Source organism: Mesoplodon bidens (assembly GCF_964165515.1).
Source record: "Mesoplodon bidens genome assembly, chromosome: 9".
Lineage (NCBI taxonomy): Eukaryota > Metazoa > Chordata > Mammalia > Artiodactyla > Ziphiidae > Mesoplodon > Mesoplodon bidens.
Window position 1 is genome coordinate 49697107 of NC_138166.1, and position 21475 is coordinate 49718581.

The following is a 21475-nucleotide window of genomic DNA, read 5'->3' on the forward strand; positions in this document are numbered from 1 at the left end:
AGCCATGGCCGCTGGGCCTGCGTGTCCGGAGGCTGTGCTCCACAGCGGGAGAGGCCACAGCAGTGAGAGGCCCACGTACCGAAAAAAAAAAAAAAAAACCCTCTCCAGTAAACCATGGGTGTTTCCACTGCTGTCTCCAGGCCATTTCTTTGGTCTCAAGGCTCACAGGCCTGCAAGGTGCAGCCCAACAGGCATACAGTGTAGATACTAACTCAAGCCTAGCAGAATATGTAAAACCTAAAAGTGGCACAATGAGTAGAGTGTCAGACGCAATGATAACCACTCACCTCTAGTTGAAATAGTTTTCACACAAATCCCACTGACGAAATGTATATATTTAAATTTTTTTTCACTCTTTTATTTTTCCTTGTGTAAAATTACCTGCAGAGTAACAAAAAACTCTTGTTTGTGACAAAGCAGCCTGTTTCTGACTGTTGCGCTCTTGAGTAGGACTGGTGACCTCTTAGGGAACAAATAAGACTTACTGTGGAATAAACTTATTTTTAATAGTAACTTGACGCTTGAAGAATTTGTAGGAAAGAAAAATACTCAAGGCTGCAAATAAGACTACTTAAATAAAAGTTGGCTTTTGATTACCTCGAAGGCATAGCTATTAATCCTTTACAAAGCACAGATTTTATTTGTTCATGTCCACTGAGGTGACTTTTTGAGGATAGTTCCATTGAAATTTTTCAGCAGTTCTTTTGATGCCCTGTGTTAATTGAAGTCCACATTGATTGCTCTTGATTTCTCGGAATCTTTTATTTATGTCCTGATATGTAAAGGGGACTCCAGAATTTCTTAATGGGAGAACTTTAGACAACAACCAGACAAGCCTTCCTGGCTGAGGGGAAGGGCAATGGAACATGCTGCTGCATTTGCCTCACAAGCTTACTGTACTTACATGGATTGTATTGAGGGTGTCTTTGGACATTGATCTTCTTCAAGTCAAATAGACAAGAAAAAAAGGCCACAGTCAATATTAGAGCTGTATTAATTTAAATGTCTTTGTTACTTTTATATTTTTCTAGGTCTTAGAAGACCGTCTGCAAAAACCCAGAATGAAGTTCACACTTACACGCTGGTGCTTGACCCTCTTCTTCTTTCTGAATGTAAGTGAAACAAAGTTATTTTAAGCTATGTTAATCAAGAATGCTGAAGTAGTATGATTATGATTGGGCATTTGCAAGGGTAGACATTGTTCTCCAAAAACCAAACTATAATTTTCTTTAATGTTTTGTTAACAAATCTCCTCTTAATATTATTCAAGGAAAACTATTACTAACATTTCATACATGTTAACTTAATTTTAAGGGAATTTACATTTTGTAATGTTATACATCAAAGTTTATGGGAATGATTGCTAATGTAGCCCTTCTATACCTGTTTGAATGAGGATAGTTTATTTTATTATATAAGACTGTCATGTTATTTTCATCTTCAGATAAAGTACAGTATAATTTGCTAAAAGTAATCCAGTACTTGGAAATGTAGGTAACTTCATGCTGTTCAAAATAAATTTTAAACAAGAATATTGTAGAAACTACTGGAATATTTTTTCATCTGTAAATGTCTAAACCTTATGTCATATTCTATAGATGCAGAAATATTGGTATATTCTATTCATACTGATATTGTTATTCATCTCAAATGAAATCCTATGTGATCAAATATATGTAAATATTTTAAGATTTTATTTCATAAAGCATATAGCTAGACATAGAAGAAATGATAAAGTAACTACTAGATAATAAGAAAGTTTGAGTATTATCCAGTCACCGTTTTTTGGTTTTTGTTTTTTTTACAAAAAGTATATAACTTTTGGTATGTTTAAAAAAAAAGTCACTTTTTCAAAACTCTTACCTAATACATTTTAAAATTCAAAGACTGAAGGAATTTCATATATTTGCATGAGCACAACAGGTGTCTTATGGTTTGTGGGCATTTTTTTTTTTTATTAGCAAACATGATTGCAGAGGGTACTTAAATGGCTTTGTGCTCTCTTCACTGTAACATAAATTTTGCTTCTGTGTGTTTGGATTACCTATTGGATTTGGAGGGTTTGTCCATAAAAAATTTGATACATCAGTTTCCTTCTAAAACATTCATTATGTTCCACATTGATGCTCTCTAGAGAAAAGGAAATTTTTAAATGACGTTGACTTTAATTATTCTAAAATGTCACTTTTTTTATGATCTTAATTTATTCAAAGTTACATCGTAATTTTTTTTCTACATCTTTATTGGAGTATAATTGCTTAACAATGGTGTGTTAGTTTCTGCTTTATAACAAAGTGAATCACTTATACATATACATATGTTCCCATATCCCCTCCCTCCCTCTTTTGTTTCCCTCCCACCCTCCCTATCCCACCCCTCTAGGTGGTCACAAAGCACCGAGCTGATCTCCCTGTGCTATGTGGCTGCTTCCCACTAGCTATCTACCTTACGTTTGGTAGTGTATATATGTCCACGCCTCTCTTTCGCTTTGTCACAGCTTACCCTTCCCCCTCCCCACATCCTCAAGTCCATTCTCAAGTAGGTCTGTGTCTTTATTCCTGTCTTACCCCTAGGTTCTTCATGACATTTTTTTCTTCTTAAATTCCACATGTATGTGTTAGCATACGGTATTTGTCTTTCTCTTTCTGACTTACTTCACTCTGTATGACAGACTCTAGGTCTATCCACCTCATTACAAATAGCTCAATTTCATTTCTTTTTCTGGCTGAGTAATATTCCATTGTATATATGTGCCACACCTTCTTTATCCATTCATCCATTGATGGACACTTAGGTTGTTTCCATCTCTGGGCTATTGTAAATAGGGCTGCAATGAACATTTTGGTACATGACTCTTTTTGAATTATGGTTTTCTCAGGGTACATGCCCAGTAGTGGGATTGCTGGGTCATATGGTAGTTCTACTTTTAGTTTTTTAAGGAACCTCCATACTGTTCTCCATAGTGGCTGTACCAATTCACCTTCCCACCAGCAGTGCAAGAGTGTTCCCTTTTCTCCACACCCTCTCCAGCATTTATTGTTTCTAGATTTCTTGATGATGGCCATTCTGACTGGTGTGAGATGATATCTCATTGTAGTTTTGATTTGCATTTCTCTACTGATTAATGATGTTGAGCATTCTTTCATGTGTTTGTTGGCAGTCTGTATATCTTCTTTGGAGAAATGTCTATTTAGGTCTTCTGCCCATTTTTGTATTGGGTTGTTTGTATTTTTGCTATTGAGCTGCTTATAACTTTTAGAGATTAATCCTTTGTCAGTTGCTTCATTTGCAAATATTTTCTCCCATTCTGAGGGTTGTCTTTTGGTCTTGTTTATGGTTTCCTTTGCTGTGCAAAATCTTTGAAGTTTCATTAGGTCCCATTTGTTTATTTTTGTTTTTATTTCCATTTCTCTAGGAGGTGGGTCCAAAAGGATCTTGCTGTGATTTATGTCATAGAGTGTTCTGCCTATGTTTTCCTGTAAGAGTTTGATAGTTTCTGGCCTTACATTTAGGTCTTTAATCCATTTTGAGCTTATTTTTGTGTATGGTGTTAGGGAGTGATCGAATCTCATACTTTTACATGTCCCTGTCCAGTTTTCCCAGCACCACTTATTGAAGAGGCTGTCCTTTCTCCACTGTACATTCCTGCCTCCTTTATCAAAGATAAGGTGACCATATGTCCATGGGTTTATCTCTGGGCTTTCTGTCCTGTTCCATTGATCTATCTTTCTGTTTTTGTGCCAGTACCGTACTGTCTTGATTACTGTAGCTTTGTAGTACAGTCTGAAGTCAGGGAGCCTGATTCCTCCAGCTCCATTTTTCGTTCTCAAGATTGCTTTGGCTATTCGGGGTCTTTTGTTTTTCCAAACAAATTTTGAAATTTTTTTGTTCCAGTTCTGTGAAAAATGCCAGTGGTAGTTTGATAGGGATTGCATTGAATCTGTAGATTGCTTTGGGTAGTAGAGTCATTTTGACAATATTGATTCTTCCAGTCCAGGAACATGGTATATCTCTCCATCTATTTGTATCATCTTTAATTTCTTTCATCAGTGTCTTGTAATTTTCTGCATACAGGTCTTTTGTCTCCTTAGGTAGGTTTATTCCTAGATATTTTATGCTTTTTGTTGCAATGGTAAATGGGAGTGTTTTCTTGATTTCACTTTCAGATTTTTCATCATTAGCGTACAGGAATGCCAGAGATTTCTGTGCATTAATTTTGTATCCTGCTACTTTACCAGATTCATTGATTAGCTCTAGTAGTTTTCTGGTAGCATCTTTAGGATTCTCTATGTATAGTATCATGTCATCTGCAAACAGTGACAGCTTTACTTCTTCTTTTCCAATTTGGATTCCCTTTATTTCCTTTTCTTCTCTGGTTGCTGTGGCTAAAACTTCCAAAACTATGTTGAATAAGAGTGGTGAGAGTGGGCAGCCTTGTCTTGTTCCTGATCTCAGTGGAAATGGTTTCCGTTTTTCACCATTGCGGACGATGTTGGCTGTGGGTTTGTCATATATGGCCTTTATTATGTTGAGGAAAGTTCCCTCTATGCCTACTTTCTGCAGGGTTTTTATCATAAATGGGCATTGAATTTTGTCGAAAGCTTTCTCTGCGTCTACTGAGATGATCATATGGTTTTTCTTCTTCAATTTGTTAATATGGTGTATCACGTTGATTTTGTGTATATTGAAGAATCCTTGCATTCCTGGGATAAACCCCACTTGACCATGGCGTATGATCCTTTTAATGTGCTGTTGGATTCTGTTTGCTAGTATTTTGTTGAGGATTTTTCTATCTATGTTCATCAGTGATATTGGCCTGTAGTTTTCTTTCTTTGTGACATCCTTGTCTGGTTTTGGTATCAAGGTGATGGTGGCCTCGTAGAATGAGTTTGGGAGTGTTCCCCCCTCTGCTATATTTTGGAAGAGTTTGAGAAGGATAGGTGTTAGCTCTTCTCTAAATGTTTGATAGAATTCCCCTGTGAAGCCATCTGGTTCTGGGCTTTTGTTTGTTGGAAATTTTTTTTTTTTTTTTTTTTTTTGCAGTACGCAGGCCTCTCACTGTTGTGGCCTCTCCCATTGCAGAGCACAGGCTCTGGACACGCAGGTTCAGTGGCCATGGCTCATGGCCCGGCCGCTCCTCAGCATGTGGGATCCTCCTGGGCCAGGGCACGAACCCGTGTCCCCTGTATCGGCAGGTGGACTCTCAACCACTGCGCCACCAGGGAAGCCCTGTTGGAAGATTTTTAATCACAGTTTCAATTTCAGTGCTTGTGATTGGTCTGTTCATATTTTCTATTTCTTCCTGATTCAGTGTTGGCAGGTTGTGCATTTCTAAGAATTTGTCCATTTCTTCCAGGTTGTCCATTTTATCGGCATAGAGTTGCTTGTAGTAATCTCTCATGATCTTTTGTATTTCTGCAGTGTCAGTTGTTACTTCTCCCTTTTCAGTTCTAATTCTATTGATTTGAGTCTTCTCCCTTTTTTTCTTGATGAGTCTGGGTAATGGTTTATCAATTTTGTTTATCTTCTCAAAGAACCAGCTTTTAGTTTTATTGATCTTTGCTATCGTTTCCTTCATTTCTTTTTCATTTATTTCTGATCTGATTTTTATGATTTCTTTCCTTCTGCTAACTTTGGGGTGTGTTTGTTCTTCTTTCTCTAATTGCTTTAGGTGCAAGGTTAGGTTGTTTATTCGAGATGTTTCCTGTTTCTTAAGGTGGGATTGTATTGCTATAAACTTCCCTCTTAGAACTGCTTTTGCTGCATCCCATAGGTTTTGGGTCATCATGTCTCCATTGTCATTTGTTTCTAGGTATCTTTTGATTTCCTCTTTGATTTCTTCAGTGATCACTTCGTTATTAAGTAGTGTATTGTTTAGCCTCCATGTGTTTGTATTTTTTTACAGATCTTTTCCTGTAATTGATATCTAGTCTCATAGTGTTGTGGTCAGAAAAGATACTTGATACAATTTCAATTTTCTTAAATTTACCAAGGCTTGATTTGTGACCCAAGATATGATCTATCCTGGAGAATGTTCCATGAGCACTTGAGAAAAATGTGTATTCTGTTCTTTTTGGATGGAATGTCCTATAAATATCAATTAAGTCCATCTTATTTAATGTATCATTTAAAGCTTGTGTTTCCTTATTTAGTTTCATTTTGGATGATCTATCTATTGGTGAAAGTGGAGTGTTGAAGTCCCCTACTATGAATGTGTTACTGTCGATTTTCCCTTTTATGGCTGTTAGTATTTGCCTTATGTATTGAGGTGCTCCTATGTTGGGTGCATAAATATTTACAATTGTTATATCTTCTTGGATCGATCCCTTGATCATTATGTAGTGTCCTTCTTTGTCTCTTCTAATAGTCTTTATTTTAAAGTCTATTTTGTCTGATACGAGAATTGCTACTCCAGCTTTCCTTTGGTTTCCATTTGCATGGAATATCTTTTTCCATCCCCTTACTTTCAGTCTGTATGTGTCTCTAGGTCTGAAGTGGGTCTCTTGTAGACAGCATATATATGGGTCTTGTTTTTGTATCCATTCAACCAATCTGTGTCTTTTGGTGGGAGCATTTAGTCCATTTATATTTAAGGTAATTATCAGTATGTATGTTCCTATTCCCATTTTCTTAATTGTTTTGGGTTCCTTATTGTAGATCTTTTCCTTCTGTTGTGTTTCTTGCCTAGAGAAGTTCCTTTAGCATTTGTTGTAAAGCTGGTTTGGTGGTGCTGAACTCTCTCAGCTTTTGCTCGTCTGTAAAGATTTTAATTTCTCCATCAAATCTGAATGAGATCCTTGCTGGGTAGAGTAATCTTGGTTGCAGGTTTTTCTCCTTCATCACTTTAAATATGTCCTGCCAGTCCCTTCTGGCTTGCAGAGTTTCTGCTGAAAGATCAGCTGTTAACCTTATGGGGATTCCCTTGTGTGTTATTTGTTGTTTTTACCTTGCTGCTGTTAATATATTTTCTTTGTATTTAATTTCTGACTGTTTGATTAATATGTGTCTTGGCATATTTCTCCTTGGATTTATTCTGTTTGGGACTCTCTGTGCTTCCTGGACTTGATTAACTATTTCCTTTCCCATATTAGGGAAGTTTTCAACTATAATCTCTTCAAGTATCTTCTCAGTCCCTTTCTTTTTCTCTTCTTCTTCTGGAACCCCTATAATTCGAATGTTGGTGCATTTATTGTTATCCCAGAGGTCTCTGGGACTCTCCTCAATTCTTTTCATTCTTTTTTCTGCTCTGCAGCAGTTATTTCCACTATTTTATCTTCCACCTCACTTATCCGTTCTTCTGCTATTGATCCCATCTAGAGTATTTTTCATTTCATTTATTGTGTTTCTAATCATTGCTTGATTCATCTTTAGTTCTTCTAAGGTCCTTGTTAACTGTTTCTTGCATTTTGTCTATTCTATTTCCAAGATTTTGGATCTTGGAATCCAAAATTCCAAGACTGCCTATTTCCTCTTCATTTGTTAGGTCTGGTGGGTTTTTATCTTGCTCCTTCCCCTGCTGTGTGTTTTTCTGTCTTCTCATTTTGCTTATCTTACTGTGTTTGGGGTCTCCTTTTTGCAGGCTGCAGGTTCATAGTTCCCGTTGTTTTTGGTGTCTGTCCCCAGTGGCTAAGGTTGGTTCAGTGGGTTGTGTAGGCTTCCTGGTGGAGGGGACTAGTGCCTGTGTTCTGGTGGATGAGGCTGGATCTTGTCTTTCTGGTGGGCAGGTCCACGTCTGGTGGTGTGTTTTGGGGTGTGTGGACTTTTTATGATTTTAGGCAGCCTCTCTGCTAATGGGTGGGGTTGTGTTCCTGTCTTGCTAGTTGTTTGTCATAGGGTGTCCAGCACTGTAGCTTGCTGGTCATTGAGTGAAGCTGGGTGTTGGTGTTGAGATGGAGATCTCTGGGAGATTTTCGCCATTTGATATTATGTGGAGCTGGGGGGTCTCTTGTGGACCAGTGTCCTGAAGTTGGCTCTCCCACCTCAGAGGCACAGCACTGACTCCTGCCTGCAGCCAAGAAACTTTCATGCACACGGCTCCTCAATTTGGGATGATTTGTTGTCTGTTCATGTATTCCACAGATGCAGGGTACATCAAGTTGATTGTGGAGCTTTAATCCGCTGCTTCTGAGGCTGCTGGGAGCGATTTCCCTTTCTCTTCTTTGTTCTCACAGCTCCCGGGTCTCAGCTTTGGATTTGGCCCCGCCTCAGCGTGTAGGTCGCAGGAGGTTGTCTGTTCTTCGCTCAGACAGGACAGGGTTAAAGGAGCAGCTGCTTCGGGGACTCTGGCTCACTCAGGCCGGGGGGAAAGGAGGGGCATGGAGTGCGGGGCGAGCCTGCTGCAGCAGAGGCCGGCGTGATGTTGCACCAGTCCAAGGCGCGCTGTGCGCTCTCCTGGGGAAGCTGTCCCTGGATCCTGGGACCCCGGCAGTGGCGGGCTGCACAGGCTCCCCAGAAAGGGGGCGTGGACAGTTACCTGCGCTCGCACACAGGCCTCTTGGTGGCGGCAACAGCAGCCCCAGCGTCCCACGCCCGTCTCTGGGGTCCGCGCTTTCAGCCGCAGCTCGCGCCCGTCTCTGGAGCTCCCTTAAGCAGCGCTCTTAATCCCCTCTCCTCACGCACCAGGAAACAAAGAGGGAAGAAAAAGTCTCTTGCCTCTTCAGCAGGTCCAGACTTTTTCCCGGACTCCCTCCCGGCTAGTTGTGGCGCATTAGCCCCTTCAGACTGTGTTCACGCCGCCAACCCCAGTCCTCTCCCTGTGCTCCGAGCCTCAGCTCCCAGCCGCGCCCGCCCCAGCGGGTGAGCAGACAAACCTCTTGGCCTGGTGAGTGCCGGTCGGCACCGATCCTCTGTGCGGGAATCTCTCCGCTTTGCCCTCCGCACCCCTGTTGCTGCGCTCTCCTCCACGGCTCCGAAGCTTTCCCCCTCTGCCACCTGCAGTCTCAGCCCATGAAGGGGTTTCCTAGTGTGTGGAAACCTTTCCTCCTTCATGGCTCCCTCCCACTGGTGCAGGTCCCGTCCCTATTCTTTTGTCTCTGTTTTTTCTTTTGCCCTACCAGGTACATGGGGAGTTTCTTGCCTTTTGGGAGGTCTGAGGTCTTCTGTCAGCGTTCAGTAGGTGTTATGTAGGAGTTGTTCCACGTGTAGATGTATTTCTGTGGGGAGGAAGGTCTAAAATGTCACTTCTTAGGTACATTACTAACCACTACTAATATATTTATTGAATTCTATCGACCTGATTTCCAAATGGCCTTTAAAAACTATCAGTTTGTGTCGCCTCATTCCATTAGCCTCATCTACTTTTACCAAAACTACCCACTCACTTTCTCTTCTTACCTGCAGTAATACAATAGGCTTAGAACAGTGCTTGGCACTTAGTGAGTGCTGAAAAGATGGTAGTGATGACAATGACAACAATGATGAAGACATAATGCTTCTACTTTATGTTGTTGTTGCTCACTTAGCTGTATTCTCCTATTTGTGTTGAGTTTATGATAATATACGGCAGTTTTGTTTATATAATGCTCAGGTAGAAAGTACATAGGACACCAACCAGGCATCTGATCCTACCCAGAAGAAGCAGGGCTAACACTTTACAAAGCTCTATTTTATCCTTTGTTATTTGGAAAGGTATGAGTAACTGAAAGCTACAAATAATCTGAACATAGACATTATCATTATTAAGAATGGTGACATGGAAAGTTGTTTACATCAGCTTGTGGATTCTGGATTCATAGTCCTGTTAGAGCAGTTCTGTCTGTGGGAATCAATAGGAATGTCTCCCTTCAACCCACTAGCATGGATCCCCACATTCAGTAGGTTTGGACCACTCCTCAAAGTTCTACACAGAACACCTCTCTACTTGTTCTGTCTCTGTACTTCTAGAAACCACCTGTAACACACAAGGAGGCTGATTGTCTTACATAAATGTAGGAATTGCATAAACACACGGCCATTCAAATAGATTGCTTTACCTCTGGACCCCATGATTAGTGTGGATGAAACTTTCTAGAATGTAAGCTCCATGAGGGCAGGAACCTTGCCAGTTTTGTTCACTGCTGAATCTTCAGAACCTAGAACAGTGCCTGGCATGTGGGAGGCACTCAAAGTATTAACTGAAAGAACAGTGATGTTTCGGCTGCGGACTACAGCTGTCAGTGGCAGCTTGGTGGTCGTATGTGTGGCGCCATCTACTGGAGCCTTTAGGAGTGACATCACATATACGGCGGCTAAACTGCTACATAGGACAACAATTAAGAGGTGGTTTTTGTTTGATTTTGGAAGAATCATGCAAGATGGCTTGAATGCAAAACTTTGAATTTCAGTGTTTATTCAGAAAAGCAACATGCCCTTAATGTCTCATTTCTATCTTCATGTGAGCATAAAATTATATATTTACATTCCACAAATACATAGAATAAACATAACACTTATGATAAGTGGAATATTGTTTTTCACATTGCTTGATGATTTAATCACTACTGCTTCTGTTTTACCTCTTTACTGCTGAAAATTATACCACCTCACTATTTTTAACTGTATGAAATAATTAGCATAAAGTTAATGATCAATGAACTTTATGAAACTTACATGTTATTTTAAGCAGTAGTAATTCTATGATCAGAATTATATAGATGTAATGGCTATATATTTATATCTACATATATCTGTATGTTATATACATAACAGAATGCCTCAATGTATATGTTATTTTCCGAAGAAAATCACTGAAACATTCGGCTACCACTGGAAAAATTGCACCGTCAATGCTCAAACATGAACCAGACCAGGAGCGGCCTCAGATTATTATGGTTCTTCTAAGGGCAGAAGTTCTGATTCCTCATTCCGTCAGTGTTGAAACAATCTCTGTTGGACCAGGTTACAGGAAGTTCACTGGAGTTTTGTTTCAACATTGGAGGAATGAGAAGATCGATGCTGCTGTCGTCTACGTGAACTACACCTACTTTTTGAGATGGTCATATCTCTGCTATTACTGGTGTTAAAACTGCATTAAACCAAATAATGTTGTCATTGAAAATACAGGTATAGGGTTTCCACTTGGCTATTCTTGCACATACTGCCTCCCCATGGCCTCCATGAATTTCCAACTAACACAGGAACATTTAATTGGTTGCTTAGTCCGTTTAAAAGTAGAATTCAGAATGTTACTTCTGGAAAGAATGTCAAACTTAAGCAAAGTAGTTCCTAATGTCTAAAATATCTAATAAGTGACAGAAAAGATTTATATATAACATCATAATATATCTTCTAAGTTGATTTGAACATGGTGGGAAAATGACCCAGAAATAATAATATCAAATGATGATTTTCATATCAACTCAAGGTTCTAAGAATAGAGCCACAAAGAATCAAATAGATGCATAAGCTGAACCAATCATTTGTATCTTATTGTGAGGACACTGTAATCAATTAAAGATCATGGTTACATGATCTTTAGTCAAATTATTAAAACACACATTCATACAAATGTAGGCTAATCCAAAAAGAAGGCATGTTACATGAAATCTCTTCAAAATACTTTTCTTACTCCCAAACCATCTCTCAATTCCTAATGGAATATCTGAGCATTTAATGATTAATAATTCTTTACCTTTCACAGTTTCTGGTGTCTGGAAATATTTATAGTGTTGGTCTTTCTTGCTGGACTGTAAGTTCCACAAGGGCAGGATCTGTGCTTGTTTTACTCAGCACCGTATCCTCAGCCTCTAGCTCAATACTTGGCTCATCAAGTTCAATGACTATTTGCCGACTGACTGATCTTAAAACCAGTGGGAAAGGGGTCATATTACAACATAATGTTGTTCAGCTACATTGGTAAAGGATTTGTACACCTTTAATAATTGTCAGTTCATTAATTTCTTGTCACAAATTCTAGAGGCATTAAAATTAGAAATAATCTTAACACTTAGTGTCAAATATATTCACAGTAAGTATTCATCTACAGTTATAACAGTAATGTTATAACAATAAGTATTCACCCTCTTCTGTTTGCAAGTGATTTCTACTCAGATGACTTGCTGGCACCTCCAAATCTAGTCCAAAAGAGAACTTACCTTCTCCGAGTAAAGTTTTCCTTTCTTAATGTCTTCTCTTTCTCAGGAGGCTACCATTTTTTTTTTTCTAGTCGTATAGGCTAAAATATCTGGGCTATTTGACTCTTACTGTTCTCCATTCCTTATATTCAAATATACCTTGGTGCTTTTATTACTTGAGAAAGTGCTGAGTTGCTCGCTCTTGTTCCATCTTAAGGTGATCTAGTCCATGCCTTCAGCTGCCTGGCTGGCCTCCCCAGCACTAATCTGTGGACATCTGATGCCTACCACATGAATTTTATTAACATTCTGCTTTCGCAACCTTCACTGATCAAAAAACTGCAAGACAGCTTTATTTCATCATGTTTTTAAAATATTTGCTAAAATATATTGAGCCTTTCATGTCCCAGACGTTTTGTATTCATTCTCACAGGGCCCTGTATTATCTGATTTTCCTTGATTTCATATCTTACCCTCAAATATGCTCCCCTCCAGGCAGTATGGTTTCAGTACAGTGTTTCACACATACCATTTCCTTCCTCTGGACTTACCTGCATACCTTTCCTACCATCCACAAAGCCTTCCCTCTCCTCTCTGCCTATGCGATGGTACATATACTCAAGATCCAATTCAAATTCTACCGTGTATCTGTAGTCATTCCCAACTATTCTTGCCCCATGATCTCTCTCTACTCTGAATTTTTATTGTCTAGTGCTCTGTACAGTTTAGCCTTTAGTGATAGGCTGTCTCATAGGACAGGATGCTCTGTCTACACAGTGAGATACACTGGGAAACAGTGAGGCTCTACCATGAATATCCTGGTGTATACAGGTCAACTTAATAAAGATGTTTATTTTAGAGACTGGAGAATAGAGAAAGGTACATAACACTATTTCTGCTATCAGTACATTGGGGAAACTTCAGTCTTAGAATAATTTAAACAGAATAAGGCCAATTAAAAGTGTTTCAGGGCTTCCCTGGTGGCGCAGTGGTTGAGAGTCTGCCTGCCGATGCAGGGGACACGGGTTCGTGCCCCGGTCTGGGAAGATCCCACATGCCGCAGAGCGGCTAGGCCCGTGAGCCATGGCTGCTGAGCCTGCGCATCCGGAGCCTGTGCTCTGCAAGGGGAGAGGCCACAACAGTGAGAGGCCCGCCTACAGCAAAAAAAAAAAAAAAAAAAAAAAAAAGTGTTTCAACAGGTGTAATAGAAAGCAAGGAGAATTTCTAACTTCAGAAAAAGTCAATGCAGGCTGAAGCTTGCAAGTCTTCTTCAAAAAACTCTATACAGAACATGGATATAAAAAAATCAGATTCAAGCACTACTAAAAACATCAGAGCCACAAAAGAAATTGAAATCTATCTAAACACAACTTAGGATAATTTGTCAGACATTCATCTTTTCAGATACATACACACACACAACTTAGATTAATGGGACCTATGATGGTAGTGAAAACTAACAGACTGATAAACCTAATGTCAGTCTGTACTGAAAATTCAAAAGCTCTAAGAGAAATATTTAAGATTTACATTGATTTTCAGCAGTGAAAATGATACATTGTATAGGTCATCTGCTGATGAAACCAATTTAAAGAGATTAAGGCCAATTACCCAAAGCAGACTATTTCAGAAGAACAGATTTTATTTGTTCTATGGAATAAATGGGGTAAATTTTTGGCAGTGTGTGCAATCTAAGTACAAACAAATCAGCTGAAAAAATCCAATTAAAACATATTTATTGCACTAATATAGCTACTTTAAATAACATGATTCGTGATTCTTAGGAGTTCCAAACAAAGCAAAGTTGATTTAATATATTTTGGAAATCAGGTTATTTGCTTTGTTTACTTCTAAACTTTACACTGATAAAATTAAAACAATCTTGTAAAGAGGTGCATGAGTTTGTGTGGGTGCTATACATTTTCAAGAATGAATAGAATGAAGGCAAATAGGAAAATTTTAGGGTTTTTTTCTAGAATTTATAGATGAAATGTAAATACACTTTTTAATTATAAAGCAAAAATATTCCACATGGAGACCATGCATAATTATTGCTTACAGAAGGAAAAATAAACGTTTTCATACTTTTTGATTGTTTCATTATGTATTCACCCATCTCTACTCCCTATAAGTAACTCAGTTTCCTTTCTAATACAGCGACCAATTCCAGTTCTTCCTGCCACTTCAGAGATCACCCACCCTCCAACAATAGAGCCGGAGCCATTTCTCTACCTTTTAGGAAAGCAGAGACTGTTGGAGGCACAGCATAGATGCTATGACCGGATGCAAAGGTTACCCCCATACCAAGGAGAAGGTAAAAAGAAGGACGTATGTGAGTGTGTGTTTCAAACATCCAGAATGTAAAAGTTACCCTCATACCAAGGAGAAGGTAAAAAGAAAGATGTATGTGAGTGTGTGTTTCAAACATCAAGAATGCAAAAGTTACCCCCATACCAAGGAGAAGGTAAAAAGAAGGATGTATGTGAATGTGTTTCAAACATTAGGAAAGGCTTATTTTCTTCTGTGGGTAAATATGTATTGACTAATTTTAATTTAATATGCCAGTAGTTTTAACAGTGGTTTTTATACCGTGGTATGTTTGTGTATTTCATACAGCAGACATGCCTAGTTTCTTTGCTCAAGTTCACCTGACTGCTTTTGGGCGAATATCTGCATTGACGACAAAATTACTACAATAGCCCAGTATTCACCCATGGCAAGCAGGAACAATATAGGACTATGTGAGGGAAGGAAGTAGAGAATGACAGGAGGAGAGTTGGAAAATAGTGCGCAGAGAATTAGCCTGAGGCAGAGCCTATCAAAGCTCTGTCTTGCTTGGGTTAATTAGGTAGTATCTAGTATCTTCCCTTACCTGTCAATGGGGTGGCAACTCACGCTAATCCTTCTCCTTTTCTACCCCCAGTTCCCAGAGGAATTAGAAAAAGATATCTCCTGGGCAGACATTGTTTATCTATCACCTTCTCTAGAATGCTCTGTGTGACTGCCCAGATATTCTTAGCGCCAAGCATATTCTATTAGCTACAGAGGGTCCAGGGGAAAACAAAAGAGAGGATGTGATGATCAAGCATTGCTACATTCATTTAAATTCTCTCCCCTGACCCCTAAAGCACTTGAAAAGACCCAACAAGATCTTTTACACCCTCCTGTATTCTAAGACAATACACTGCTTCCTAGGGGGAAAATTAGTTGAATATACTCTATTTACTACACATGGTTTGCCATCAAACAGTTAAGGTTTTAATTTATAGTTCCTATTTTTAGCATTTTCCTTCAAACAAAAATCAGAGTCAATTGAAAGACACGTGTCATTCTTCTGTGTGCAGTGGTTTCAGTGTTTAAGAACCTGAAAAGGCATTATATGTAACTCTGCCCAAAGAAGAAACCCTTTCTCTGAAGCTAAGTGAAACAATAGAAACACAAAATTGATATTTTCAGAAACTGAGTGAGTGCAGTCTCCTTCGCTTTGGTCTTAGTCATCTTGGGAGGATGAAATTTTGTGCTACGATCATTATTTAAAACTTTTTTTTTTTTTTTTTTTTTTGGAAAACTGCCTTCAAAGCCTGAAGCTCATTCTTTTGAATAGCTTTCCATTTTGGGGTAGATTTAATTTTTTTCAAACAAAAAATATTCCTTTATTTGAAATTGAGAATTTACACCAGGCTTCTATGCAATGAAACACCTTAAATGCAGTTATTCTTTCACCTAATCCTCTCCGTCCATCTCCCATACATTTACTACACATTTCCACTTGGCCATTTCACAAGTACAGTATTTTCAAATCTCACCATTACCTTACTCATAAACTCATCCCTCCTGGATTCTCACTTCTGTATGTGACACCACCACTGAGCCATTTACTCAGGATTAATATTTATGAGTCATCCTTGTGTTTTCCTGTTTTACATCCACACCCCGTTAATTACATTTCATTAATATTCCTAAATACACTAATAGTGCTTTATTTTAGACATTTAATATCTCTTACCTGGACTGTTATAATAGTCACCTAGTTTGTTAATCTTATCCTTAAAAATCTTATCCTTAAAAGCCCTTATCCTCTTTGTTAATCTTATCCTTAAAAGCCCTCTTATTCTCACTAAAATCTAGATTTGTTCGTGTCATTCCCAATGGTTCCACCTTGCCTACAGGAAAAAAAAAAAACCCCAAACTCCTTAGGATGGCATTTAAGACACCTCATAATCTGACCCCAGCCTCACACTAGTATCAATAAGAAGGTGTATGAAAAAATAGATACTTTTACAATTGCACTAAAAGTTTCCCCCTTCAAGAGTAGATTTAATTTTTGAAAGCGCTGAGAAACCACTTGGAGCCAATGTTGAAGAATACATAAAGTGATCAAACTAAGCATTATTTTAGTCAGTGATGGTGTGATTCTAAACTAATAAGACTGTTTTTATATGTAGCCCATTAACTGGCTGCAAATGCATCTCCTGAACAAGTGCATCACCCTTGGATTAACAATAGAACTACCTAAGGCAACCCCTTTGAAGGTTAATGGTTAGTAGGCTACAAATGTTCCAAAGCCTTTTATCCAGGGGTAATATTGCATTACTTTCCAAGAGTTTTTTCGTAGTATTTCTGGAGATATTTTAAAGGAAAGATTTTGGAGGAAAGATTCCATACAGATACCTTTTGAGGAACAAATGGAGAATGTCCTACAAAAAAAAAAAAAAAAAAAGGAAATTCCTTAGTACTTGGAAAAGTTAATACCTTTATTTTGTTGCTGCTGCTGCTACTGTTGTTTTAATATTTCCATGTCCAAGTGGAGAGTCCCAGAATAACTGTCTATGCACTGTTAAATCCTGCTGAGGATTCTACAGTTTTTGACAACTGTAATATAATTTCTTTCTAAATGGCCAGGTCTGTATTGCAACCGTACCTGGGATGGATGGTCCTGCTGGGATGACACACCGGCTGGAGTGCTTGCCCAACAGCACTGCCCAGATTATTTTCCGGACTTTGACGTAGCAGGTAGAGTATTTTTATTTTATATTTTGCTATGAATCTTTTAGTGTTTTTCTAGTTCTGAAAAGAAAATCAGATACAAAATATACTACCAAGTCATATTCTATGCAGTTTAGCACATTCTGAAGAATTTCCATAAATGAAATATTACCCAGTTGTATAAAATCGCAAGCTGCCCTTATTTTTTAAGTCACATTGCTGATCGGTTATGCCCCTTAGTCATAAATTTTATTAAATGTTAGATAAAAATGAAAATTTTATATATTTTAAATATAAATTTTAATAAAAAATTAATATTTCTAAAACTGAACAGTTTTATTTAAATGTGTAGTTTTTAAAATTTTTCAGTTGTCTCACATTTGATGACTTATGCAAATGCTTGATGTAGAGTTTGTGCGTACTGGGCTGGTAGAACAAGCATAATGGAAATTTGACGTAACCTTGAAAATTATATAAAACTGTCATGTGTAGGGAAGATAAATCAGAAGGTGGTAACTCTAGACATTTACCAGATTTCTGCTCCAATAGTAGATTACTAAAATATGTGCAGTAAATAAGACTGGTACTATTAAAATGGATTGTACTAACCCAGCTGTGTGCCCAGCCCAACATGAACAGCCAACGGATGTGTGTTAAGTGAATTTGGTGTTACTTTTATAACTAAAGTTAATTAGTAACATGGGAATATTTTCATTGAATATCATTTTTTAACTTTCCAAAACATTTTCATATATAGTATCTCATTTTATACTCACATAATATTTGACATAAAACCACAAGTGAACCCAAGTCTCCTCAGCTCTCACCTATCCCTTTCTTTCTAAGTAAGGGCAACAGTCTTGGAAAAGCATTTGAGAAATAATATTTCTAAATCACTGTACAAACTTATGCAGGTTGAAGTACTTTCAGAACTTTCAAGGGAGAACATCGTTTTCCTTCAGGCCACAGTCTAGCCTCACTGGTGTGGTTAGAAGTTGGGCGGGGATGAATAGGCAGGAGTACCAGCTGCCAAGTGAAGTGAGAAGCTAGGGGCTGAAGTTATGCATCTTAGTATTGTCATCTATCCGAATAGAATGGAGGTCTGGAATCCAAGATGCTCAGTGGTGAGTGGTCAGGAGCCAAGGCAAAGGGATGTATGAAAAGTAGGTATGAGGTTGTACAACAGCCTCAATCCAGAGATTAGACACTTGGGGCTGGGAAATGGGATTGGATAGCTGCTAGTAGTAAGTGATTCTCAACTTGGCTGAGAAGCTGGGGAGCTTTAAAAAATAATCCTGATCCCTGGTACCACCCCAGATATTCTGATTTAATTAGTTTGGAGTGCAACCTGGACATCAAGATGTTTAAATGTTCTGCTTGTGACTAAATTGTGCAGCCAAGATGAAACTGTGTTAAACAATAAAGTCCAGATAAGAAAGTGGCTGGTACAAAGCCCAGCCAGTGCACTCAGTAGCTCTTCCAGTAAGAGGCAGAGCACGATATCCGATGAGACTGATACAGGCCATAGAGGAAAGAGGGTCCCCGAGGAATAAAAGGTAGTAGCTGCCCAGCTCCAGGAACTGTAGGTATCAGGGCCAGAAAAGTTCCGTTCTAGGAGACTGGATAGAAGATCTGTCCCATTGAAATAAACCTGGGATTAAGATACTTATAAAGGAGTATAATCTTCATTACAAAGGAGATCCTGATGCTGAAACTAAGTGGGTCCAGCTACAGACACATTGCGTAAGTCCCTGTTAAGGGGTGAGATTTGTTCCTGAGAGTACAGCGAGCCTGAGCCTGCAGGAGGCGTTCAGGTGGATCTAGATGTTGAAACCAGAGCCACTAGTTGACTGGTGTGGGGACTGAGCTCCCAGAACACAGGTCATTCCACCTCAAGCTCCGTATCTCTTCTAATAAGATGTGGAATAACAGCACAGTAACCCCGCTGCACCTCACGGTGCTCATCTTCCTCCTTCCTTCAGTGACCTCTAGGGAATGGGGCCAGGGAAGAGAGTTAGAACACCCAATTAGAGGAAGGGGACGCCAGGGTCCTGACAAGAGAGGATCTTCTTTGAATTATCTGGTCTGGACTAGAGGTAGCATTTTTTTTGTGTGTGTGTGTGTGTGGTATGTGGGCCTCTCACTGTTGTGGCCCCTCCCGCTGCGGAGCACAGGCTCCGGACGCGCAGGCTCAGCAGCCATGGCTCACGGGCCCAGCCGCTCCACGGCACGTGGGATCCTCCCAGACCGGGGCACGAACCCGCGTCCCCTGCATCGGCAGGCGGACTCTCAACCACTGCGCCACCAGGGAAGCCCTAGAGGTAGCATTTTAAAGAGAAGACTCAATGTTTGTTTTTTGCTTAAGAGGTTATGGAAAACTCAACCTTCTCTTTCAGATTTTTCCAAGACTTGTTGGGTCAGACTTTCTACCACATTTCAGGGTTAACCAGCCCATCTGGTTACCCACACTTATTGTCTGTGAATGACGAGAGGTTATTTCCTGCAGACTGAAAGTGAGGACATCAGTTAAGATGGAAAACAGCAGTCCTACAATAAAATTTATGCAAGAACGTTTCTGGAATCCAGATTAGAGCAATTAGTCTATCCCTGAGACGATGTTTGGGAGATGCTTTTTGTGCTTCCTTCAAGAATGAGATACAAAGTGCGACCCCAGTGAGAAGTGATAATGGAAATGGGATAACAGTGGGGCACTTTTAAAACCAGCTCAGGCCAGCCACTTCCAGGAATTCTCATTTTGTTGGAAGAGTTGGGATGTGAAGAGAGAAAGGGCTTAGTGCTATGCCCTGCTCAGCACTACCTTCCTGTAAACTCTAACTAAATGCTGTTTGATAGTAGTCCCCCAGGTCTTTATTGACTGTTCCCAATAAATGATGCTTCATTAATCTTGATCTGACAGCCACATTAGAGGTAACATGAGTGGCACAAAGAGCTGTCCTGCAATCAAGGCTGCAAGGCCAGTTCCAAAGCAGCAATGGGCTCTTGCCAGAGTGGCTGTAATTATTAACTAAAAGGCAAGTTTGGGGTCACAAAACAGGGGTTTCCAGGCATAGATTCATCTTTTCAGCCTGATTTTTAGATTCCTCTCAGCTGGGGGACAAATCCACTTTAAAAGAGAGGCAAACCTTTAAAAATACCTATATTCAACAAATTTAAATTCTTTAGTATTTTACCATTGACCCAAGCTGTATCTTGATGATACATACAACAGTTTAATGAAATGACAGAGATTTCATTTTATACAAAGTGCTTGGTAAAAGACAGGTAGGTAATGAAAGAGTGAATAACAGTATTGAAATTCCAAAGAGGCCGAGAGTCTGAAGGAATATGCTAGAGTATAAAAAGCAAATCCTTATTAGAAGGGATTTAAGGGCAGGAGTCAAACACTCAATCAGCAGTAATGGGACAGAGCTAAGGTGGCCAACATATGGTTGAGGACAATGATTCTCAACCCTGATACCCTTTGGAATCAGTGAGCTTCTTAAAAATGCTGGTGTCTGGCACCTCTTCAGATTAATGGAACACAAATCTCTGGGGACTGGGTTTTGAGCATCTGGTAAAAGCTCCTCGATGTGAATCTAGATGGAAGGAAGCATGCTGCCTCTTCACGGGGCACTTCAAACGTAGACTACTTTAGAGGGAAGTGCCAATCTCAGAGCACGTGCAGAGAGGCTTCAGGCTGTGAGGGGACAGCACGTGTGGTGAGAGTGAATAGGGGTGTTTGGTTTAGGAAGGGAAGTCAGAGTAGACGTAGCCTTCCGTCAAATACTGAAAGATTTGCCAGGTGGAGGATGACAGATTCTTGATAGCGGCAACAGTTAGAACCAGGAAATGCCTAGATCCAGACCCGAGTTAAATCCAAACAAAACAGTATTTCCTACAGTGCCGTCTGTGATTGGAAAGGACTTCCTCAGGAGGAACACCCTCTTCCGTAGAACACGTTACCCTATATAGCTGCATAACTCTGTACAAACCAAATTATATTCATTTCAATAAAACAAAACTATTTTCTAACAATACGTTAAAGATAAAATGCTGCATTACAAACCACTTTTTTTAAATCGCAAGTAAGCTTAGAATGGTCGTTGACAAAGCATTAACTAAATCATTGACCAGTTTTCAACATCAATTTTCCCCTGCTGATCAGTGCTAACCCTTTTGGAAGCATTGTTGGTGTCCAGTGGTGATTCTTTAAATAGTTTTTGTCCAATGGCAGTCATAGTAAATTCGCAATTTAAAATTTTTCTACTTAACATTGAAACAGATTTACATTAAGCAATGATGATTCTAATAGGCGTTTTAAAACACCTTTTCTTTGAAAAATGTGTTTTTTCATCCATTTTAAATCATTGTTGGAGTAGACATATTACAAACAAGTCTACAATTTTCAGTTTAAATCTTGTGCTGAGTTTGGTAGTATC

At 39.2% G+C, this 21475-nt stretch overlaps 1 protein-coding gene across 1 annotated transcript in view; it reads left to right on the plus strand.

The window, feature by feature from the left end:
- Positions 1 to 1037: 1037 nt before the first annotated feature.
- Positions 1038 to 21475, plus strand: part of CALCR (calcitonin receptor) — a 64824-nt gene continuing 44386 nt past the window's right edge. Inside the window, exons 1-3 of the mRNA XM_081244624.1 lie at positions 1038 to 1112; positions 14208 to 14364; positions 16953 to 17063. Of these exons, the coding sequence (XP_081100750.1) occupies positions 1062 to 1112; positions 14208 to 14364; positions 16953 to 17063 (319 nt within the window). The 5' untranslated portion in view covers positions 1038 to 1061. The remainder of the gene's footprint in view (positions 1113 to 14207; positions 14365 to 16952; positions 17064 to 21475) is intronic.